At 39.0% G+C, this 9400-nt stretch overlaps 1 protein-coding gene across 1 annotated transcript; it reads right to left on the bottom strand.

Moving 5' to 3' along the window:
• Positions 1-2760: 2760 nt before the first annotated feature.
• LOC140161767 (uncharacterized) lies at positions 2761-5972 on the bottom strand. The gene is made up of 2 exons (XM_072185064.1): positions 5862-5972; positions 2761-3408 (listed from the first exon to the last, which is right to left on the bottom strand). The coding sequence occupies exons 1-2, from the start codon at positions 5970-5972 to the stop codon at positions 2761-2763; spliced, it is 759 nt and encodes a 252-aa protein (XP_072041165.1).
• Between the last annotated feature and the right edge of the window lie 3428 nt (positions 5973-9400).

Genomic DNA, 9400 nt, shown 5'->3' with positions numbered 1-9400 from the left:
AATGGAGAAATAGTCAAATTTCTGCCAGGGGGTGATTTTTTTCACAATTGGGGTTTTGTTACGAATTTGTGATGTTATTAATGTTTAAAATATTGAGAGTTTCATACCGGAATATAACTGGCATCTTGTATTTTTGAGACATATTTCAAGGTAATTCCAACTCTTAACATTGTCAATAATATTTTTAAAGGCCGATATCTCAATTTCCAATCTTCACTTAGGAATGTCCGATTTCATTGGAGAAAATGGCGTTGTGCAGCAAAATTGATAACCTGCCCAAAAGTGTCTCCTTTCGACATGACACGTCACATATTAGGATTTAGTTCACAATCTCGCCGACTAACTCATCGGCGTGCCGTTAACCCAAAAAGCTGATCCAAGACGATTCAGCTATGCTGAGAAATAAATATACCATTGCGATATGCAATAATATGTGTCTGCCTGATAAAGCCATGTTCAGTCACCCGTTCATCGCAAGCGGATTATAACACCTGAAAACAATACCGTAAAACATTAGGGTCCTTGAATGTTACGATGAATGAGCGATACATTCTTTGACGGACTATATCAACTGCTCTGCAAATAGCTCACGGTGATTTAACTCAAATAAGTACTATAGTGTAAAGGTTTCGGACAATGACTGACAAACCACAAGATGATGGCAAGATTCCCGGTTGATGGCAAAGTTCCGGGCAAAGTCCCAGTTGTTCATGTACGTACCCTAAAACGTTTTGGTTTTTCCAACCAAGAGCTTGGTGTCGTGTATAGTGGATGTGTATCAGGCTATTTCTTGAGTTTGCTGATGTTGTGGGCATTCTGGTATTTCAGCTAAACAGAGTAAAGAAGCCATTCAAAAAACGTGTCTGGCAGAACAATCCTGGGTCGGCACTATTTATCGTATAATAGTGATGCTCTTCAAGTTTGCAAGTTTGCCACCCTCTCTGACATGATCGGAGGGAGGAGCACTGTTTTAGGTTCGCCGAAGGTCTTACCAAAACCAATCGCACAATTTCTCTTATCACGCCTATCAGGAAGGAGTGTCATGATCATTCTTCGCGTAATAGTAGTAATTTATCTCATTTTCGGAACTAACCGTATTAGAAATAGTCCTCTTCCTGTTGATTTTCGTAATAGATAACGTGTGTTTTTGGTTTGCCATCCAGAGTTTTTATGCAAACTATTCATATCATTTTATACATATTAAAACGTGCAATATTTCAAAAAAATGATTTTAGTGACTTTTTTATACTAAATTTTCCAAATGTTATTTCAAATTGTATATTTTTATGTGTTTTATATCCTGTGCAAATTTTGCTTATTTAATTCAATTATTGTTCGTATGTGTATTTTTATATTTTAATTTAGCGTATGTAATTTGGCCTACGGGCCACGACTTGGCAATAAAATAATACCAATAATAATAATTTTAAAAAAGATGTTGCAAAGTCGATACCATAATCACTGGCGAAGTCGCAACCAGCGATATGTATACATTATATTAAAGCCATATTATAACATTTGCTGAGGAGAACGCCCTAAAGATACTATACTCTGCAAAATATCAAGACTTTAGGTGCTGTAGTTTTGTCAAAATCCAAGATTTTGAATAAAACGATGGAACCGGCGTTTTATTATTACGATGGAAATATTAGTCGAACACGTATGCACAGTACGTACACGGCGTGCGGATACACACACACACACACACACCCCCCGAAGATCGTACCGTATTACAACCGCGGGAGTAACATGCATGGGCGCTAGTAGTAAATTCCAATTTTCTATGCTTTACCTCACTTGTTCGGCTCAAAATTAAAAGGGACATATCTGAGAGTAAAAGCTAACATTTTATGGAAAATAAATACTAATCTATTTTTACAGAAATGTTATAATATGGCTTTAATTCATCAGCTCGCTGCGTCTTGAAAATACAAGACGCAGGAGAGCCATCTAAATGCTCCGAGACGACGTTGCTCGGCAAGATTCTGCACTGTGTCAATAAGCAATTGCCACCTTCAGTCTGATTGGATCAGATTGAATCACGTGATACAATTTGATGTTAAGTGACCTAAAATATGTCAATTGGACTTGACATTGTTTTAAATCTAAATATTAAATTCGTTAAATAGGTTGCTTTTGAAGAGCATATCAATTATGAAACAACTGAATAACTGATTCAGACACTATAAATAAATAATTCTGGTAGTTTCTAATAATTCAGCTTAAAAAACGCGGTCAAGCCGTTTGATCACAGCAATTTCATAAGAAAAGCGCGGCTAAGTGCAGTATTTTAGATTTCTTATAAAAGCATTTATTATTGCCATTATGGTGAGTGCTCCAAACCTTTTCTATTATAGTGTAACCAACTACAACCTGCGTCAAATGTATTAGTACTAATTACTATTGGGCGTTTATTACAGGGGCATTTTGTGATTCTAGCATCCCAGCAAACACAAAAACGTTTTAAAAACGTTTTAAATTAGTTATATTTTGGGTTTTGGTTTAGATAAAAACGTTTTAATAACATTAAAATGTCGGGTTATATAAAGGTCATGAAATCGTTTTAAAACGTTTTGTATGAAAACACACTACAAAAATATTTTTAAAATGTTTTCGAAATGTCATTGTAAACTATTTTTGCAAACATTTTTGGCCAAATATTTTGTCAACACTTAAATATAAGGTAAAGTTAAATCGAATTCTGGAAATAAAATTTTGCAACTTTTTGGTAACTCCGAACTTCATCAGGCATCTGATTGGTCACGTGACAAACGACGGGGAAGATCCTGCAAAGCCTGGTCCCAAGCGTGCGGCAGTTGAAAGCGAGTCCCCCTTTTTGTTGATGGCTGGCTGCTCCACTCTCTCCCAAATGGCTTCCCTGACACCCCGCTCGAACCACTTTTCTTCTTTGTCGAGGATCACAACCTCCTCTGGCATAAAGAAATGTTCCGTTGTTTTGCAGTAATTGAAAACTGCAGAGTTCTGAGCTTCGCTGGAGCTAGGTCTCCGATGTTGGTTTATCCTAGCCCTGAGAGACTGTTTGGTCTCTCCTACGTAGGCTTCACCACAGTCAGTAGCCGCACAGGTTATGCCATACACCAAATTACTCTGCTTGTCCTTGGGGGGTTTATCCTTAACGTGGACTAACTTCCCCCTGATGATGTTGGTGGGTTTATAAGACGTTGCGATCCCAAAGGACTTAAGAGTATTCTTGATCCTTTCTGACAAGCCAGATATGTAGGGTATTGTTACCTGGGTACCCGTGCCCGTTTCTGCGTTTTGATTCTGTGTGTGCTCTTTGGTCTTTTCAGCTTTGGTGAAGGCCCAGTTGGGGTAGCCACAACAACCCAGGGATTTCTGAATGTGGTTTTGTTCTCCAGGAGGTCCTCTTGGTCGCTGATAATGGTACTAGCCCGATGTTGCAGGGATCTGATCACCCCGAGTTTATGTATTAGGGGATGATGAGAGTCAAATTGTAAGTAAAAGTCCGTATGAGTTGGTTTCCTGTAAACGGTGGACTTGAGTGATCCGTCCTCGTGAATGTGAACTTGACAGTCCAAGAAAGCTAGCTTGTTGTCAACGCACTCCTCCTGGGTAAACTTGATGTTTGGGTCTACCTCGTTGATGAATTTGTAAAAAGAGGCAGCCTCATTCCTATCAATAACAACAAACGTATCATCGACAGCCACAGTTTAGGAGGGTTTCCAGGATATTTGTCTAGCACGATCTGCTCAAAATTCTCCATGTAGATGTTAACAACAATAGGTGAGACGGCTGAACCCATGGCACAACCATATTGTTGAATGAAGAATTTGTTGTTATATGAGAAATACGTAGTCTTGAGACAGATGGTTAAGAGTTCAATGATTTGGTCCACCGATAAATTCGTTCGGTCACCTAGCGTCTTGTCCTTGGTGAGATATTCTTGCACCACTTTTATAGCATCGTCGGGAGGAATGGATGTGAATAGAGCGGTCACGTCGTATGATGTGACAATCTCATTCCATGTAAGCTTAATGTCCTGGATTTTATGAACAAAATCCTGAGTGTTCTTTAAGTGGTGGGGGACTGACCAACTAGGGGCCAATGATCTTGGCAGCGTGCTTGGCTAAATTATATGTCACTGATCCGACGCTACTAATAATCGGTCTGACAGGAATGGGTTCCGGGTTGTGCACTTTCGGTAAACCGTAGAAAGCTGGGAGACTAGGTTCTGTGGGAGGGGGCAGTCTGTATTTTAAGCTGACGTCAATAGCTCCCTGCGAATGGACTTTGTTGATATATTCTGCAACCTGTTTCCTGTAACCGCTAGTAGGTCTTTTTATGTTAAAATATTTGCACCAGGCAAACACAGAAATGTTCTTTAAATGTTTTTTAAAACTTTTTAATAACATTTAAATGTCGGGTTATATAAAGGTCATGAAAACATTTTAAAAACGTTATTGTAAATATTTTGCGCAAACATTTTTGCAAAATATTTTTCAAACCCAAAATAACATTCTGTTTAGAATGATTTGCACCAAGTTTTCACAAATGTTTTCGGAATGTTATTAAAACGTTTTTATACCATTTATATAACCCGACATTTAAATGTTTTCTGTAAACATTTGTATTTGCTGTGCAGTAAATTACCAACAAATGTTTTTTAATGTTATGAAAACGTTTTATACCATTAATGTACCCTTTATATAACCCGACATTTAAACGTTTTCTGACAACCTTTTATAACCTTTTGCGAATGATGTCGAATACGTTTTGTGTTTGCTGGGATCCTCTTTATGGTATAGTTCAATAGATCAAAAATATATAACTAGATAACTAAAATTTCAGTTGTTTCGGACATTGAATATGCCAGTTGCTCGTAATTGCATGTATTACAGTTGTAGCCCATAAATCACTGCGTTATAATTTCCACTTGCCGTCAGATATACAGGGTGTCCCAAAAGTCTCTTTATCAATATTTGAACCATCATAATCTTTCACAAGATTTGGCCAAGATGAATTCTAAATACATATTTGGACAAAGTAAATTCATACAATAATATTATTTAGATACCAAACATAAAACATTATCCTTCGTTAAAATAGGGAATATTCTCAGTCATCCAGCCGTTAGAATCACAAGGTTTTGAATTAAATCAAATACTGGAACTTACATTTTTTTGCAACTTGCTACGTTACGTCTGAAACTATCAGACTTCATCATGCAACTGACCCGCTGGGCTGGTCATGTGACACTTTAAGACGGCTAGGGATCGTCTTGATGGCCCGGTCCCATGCGTGAGATAGGTTGTGTCTCAGTCCCCCTTTCTTATTAAGTGACGGCTGCTCTACTCTTTCCCAGATGGCTTCCTTGATGCCTCTCCTATGCCACTGTTCCTCCTTATCGATCCCTAGCCGTCTCAAAGTTTCACATGACCAGCCCAGCGGGTCAGTTGCCTGATGAAGTCTTTTGCAAGTTGCAAAAAATGTAAGTTCCCGTATTTGCTTTAATTCAAAACCTTGTGATTATCCTTCGTTGTTTTACGATTCTGATTTCTCACATCATTTGATTGCTTGCCGAGAGGGGAAGCTTTTATCCAGTTCACTCTTGGACGTCAGGTGGTGGCGGATGCGATATCGCAATTTTTGACGTCGCCATTGGATTAACACGTAATCATTAAACCTTCACAAACAATTCTAAATGTGTTATGCGGTGTCAAAGCAAAATTATGTTATTCTAAAACCGTTGGGGTTCGACAAAGTACCCCACTGTAAGTATGTTGTTTTTCAATTTATAACTGCTAGCCGTCTATTTTAAATGGGGCTATCAGCCTTGTATTTTCGCCATCCTCGTACTTCACGTGTCGCGTGACCTATACCGCCTGTTGGACGTCATCAATCCCATTATCTGACACGTGGTGCCCTGTTGAGCCACCAAACGGTGTCAGTCGGTTCAGAAGAGAGTTGTACATTGTAGGTAGACAGTACATCCCGGCGTCTCTGTACAAGTTGCTCTTGTTAATCCTCTCTCTTCACCTTCTTTACTATTAAATTTCGACGAAAACCTTGGTTGATGATGATGGCTTGAATGCAAGTTGACCTCCCCCGTCTTTCCTCATTAACTGCGAATTATTACGAGTTAAGTCCAGGTGGAGGAGTCTTGTGGCAGACCAGAGAATTGACGGATGGAATAATACACTTCAGAAGATCGGTTTTACAGGCTTGATTCCTAATGTTGTATATCATCTTGATAATCTATTATTATGAGAACTGTTCAATATTGGGGGAAATTGGTCAGATGTTGAGTGCCGGTAGTAGAGGTTATGGATACTTTGGATCCGAATTATTGCGGGTTAAAGCCTTAATGTACGATCTTTTTTGAATTTTTAGATTTTTCTTGTTTTCTTCCAAAATGATAAAATAGTAAATATGCAATCATTATGAAAGTTCCCAATACATTTGGACGCGAAAAACATTGGAAATTAGCAAAGAAACAACATCATAAACTTCACCTCTATCACTCGAAATATCTCGCACTTTTTGGATTAGGACGTGGATGGAGGGAGCGTAACCAAACTGGCTTTGTAGGAGACTAAGATTTGCGATCGTTCAGACATATTATCATAATCTGAAAATTATGATAATAATTGTCGGACCAACAGAAAATCATCCCGTTTTACTACAAATAGGGCGAATTTGACAGTTTGCTCATAGATGTATATAAGTTGAAACATGCGTAAATATTACAAATATGCCAAAAAATATCGGTTTTGAAAAAAATAAAGGCTTGATTCCTATTGTTCATTTCATTCATTTAATTCGGCTGCGAAGCAGGCGACTACAAAGTTTCTCCATGTACTTCTATTTGAAGCCAATGTGGTAATGGCATCTGGCAGTAAAAAGTTGTCGAAGTCCCCCAACAGTTTTAGCACATAAGACAAGTAGGATGTTCTTTGCCTTCCAGATCTTCTTTTACCATGTAATGGGTGTGGAGAGCATATCTTCTCCATAGGCGTAGATCCGGAGGGGGAGGGGTATGGGGGGATAAATCCACCCCCCCCCCCATTGCCAGGGGGTGGTCCATACAATCATCCCCCAATGCTGACGCCTGTATGTAGGGGTTTCTGACCAAATTAACCTCATATTTGGCCAATTTAACTCAAAAAAGTGCCAATTTTTGTGAGCTTCGCGCAAATATATTCCACATTTGCACCATATCTCATCATTTTAGCTTCAATATGCCAAAGTTTTTCGCGCGCTTCTAGTACTAGATCCCATCATGGAACCAAGATATTTAAAATCGGTGACATATATATTTGATGATCGGTATACTTTAGTAGTGGGTGTGGATTGCTGTTGATAGGGGTGTACTCGGTTTTAGGAACACTGATGAAGAGATCCAGACTTTTTGCTGCAGCCGCTGTTCTGGTCAGCTGTGCCTGTGCCTGCGGGATGGAAGATATAAGTAAGGCAATTATCGTCAGCGAAATTCATTATTATGAGAACTGTTCAATAATGCAATTGAATTGAATGGGGGGATATTGGTCAGATGTTCAGTGGCGGTAGTAGAGGTTATGGATACTTTTGATATTGGAAACTTTTGTGTGTGTAGTATGCCCAACTGTGTCACCGTAGATAATTAACAATAGGTTTATTATTATGTCAAATTTGGTGTCAAAATAATATGTACGAGTTTTCTCTTTACAAAGTACCTTCAAGTTTGCTGTCGGTTGCTGAAAACTGGAGTTATGAACGTTTCAGATGGTAAAGGTACTCTTTGGGACACACTGTACCTGAAATCATGAAAATTACCAATGTCAGTTTCGGGAAAGTTTTAGCTTTTATATATGCATAACGCATTTAAAAGTGTCAAAACAAGCATACACATCACTGAATTATTGGTTCCCTAAGATTACGGAAGTCCATCAAATTGGAATTAAGTTTCCTTCTGCGGTTGAAAACCCTATTTCGTTGCATCCCACTCACTTCATAGGATCTACGAGGGGCGGTCAATGAGTTTGTAGACAAGGTTAAAAGAGTCAAATTCTTTCTCACTCTTGAACATGGTCACTGCATACCTTAATGCACCCGTCGCAATTTTAGCCTTCTATGTCAACAGAATTTAAGTCTTCCGATTGCTCCATGAGCCACTCTTCAGTGAAGTCTCACCAGCATTGATCACCAGCAAACCTGAATATGAAGATAGGACTTAAAATTCTAAAATAGGTTTCACTATCGGGAGGCCATGCCTGGACCACAATACGGTTGCTTTAGTTAACTGACCCCTCTGTCATGAATGGCAGCTTGACAAACTGAGAATAGGGTACAGTCCCATGCATACCACCAACCTTCTTCCCCTGACGGCTTGCCTCAATTTTGCTATCAAAGTTGTATGATATATACTTTCATTGTAGTTTCATTTGGCAAAAGATCTGTCATCAACACTCTCCTTGAATCTTAGAACACAGCGATGAAGCCTTCTACTATGGTGACCTAGTGATAATCTTCATAGGGGTGAGAGATCCAGGTGCTTCCACTGAATGGATTCATAATTCCAGAGATTAAGCCAAATTGTCATGTTCCTCATTCTAAGAAGGTGTGGACCTGATTATGTTAACTGGTATCAATTTTGCGCATGAAGGTTCTGGGATACAATGTAAAAGACTGCCTGGAATACCCAAATTAATATTAATGGATTTCATCAGAGTTGTCATATTTTATCTCCTCATCTTTATTGATTGGTTCTTTATTCATTATCAGTGCCACTGTACCAGCACGTATATCATTAGTAGTGAAGTCAGCAAGTCTTTTGGACATTGGATGATCTTTAGATACGCTCATTCTATCCTTGAACTCTAACTAAGGACCATTTCATTGCTGTTGAATATCAAGGACTTCATCACCATTTACAGCAACTGTACAATGTTAAATTTCATTTGCGTTTTCACCACCGTTGGGAGAAATTTACATGATAATCCTGTGTTAACTCCGGGTAGTATTCCTCTGCAGAGTGTCCTGCCCAATTATATATATTGATGCAAAAATCGTAATATTTTTGCAGTAATGTTTTGAAGGAACAAGCTTTCAAAGGCGACTAAATTAGCAAAGGTAGCATACCTTGTTCTACGAACTTTTTGACCGCCTCTCGTATATAATAGAGGCCGTCAGCGTGACGTCATATGCCGCCATCTTGTGGGTACACGCTGCGATGTTCGTTCGATCTCCATGCGTGAACAGCAAAATCACCGTGGTGATGCGTGATAACAGCTGCGTGGCAAGCGGCGCCCTGCGCGTAGTGTCCGACGCAGAATCACGCGTATCATTTGTACCCACAAGATGGGGAAAGGCTGACGGCCTCTATTACACAGAATGTGGTCTAAGAGTGCACTACAAAGCTAATTCGTGGTTTATCATTGTA

Source organism: Amphiura filiformis, chromosome 10, assembly GCF_039555335.1.
Source record: "Amphiura filiformis chromosome 10, Afil_fr2py, whole genome shotgun sequence".
Classification (NCBI taxonomy): domain Eukaryota; kingdom Metazoa; phylum Echinodermata; class Ophiuroidea; order Amphilepidida; family Amphiuridae; genus Amphiura; species Amphiura filiformis.
Note: the sequence above shows the minus strand (reverse complement) of the source record. Positions and strands in the feature narration are given on the sequence as shown.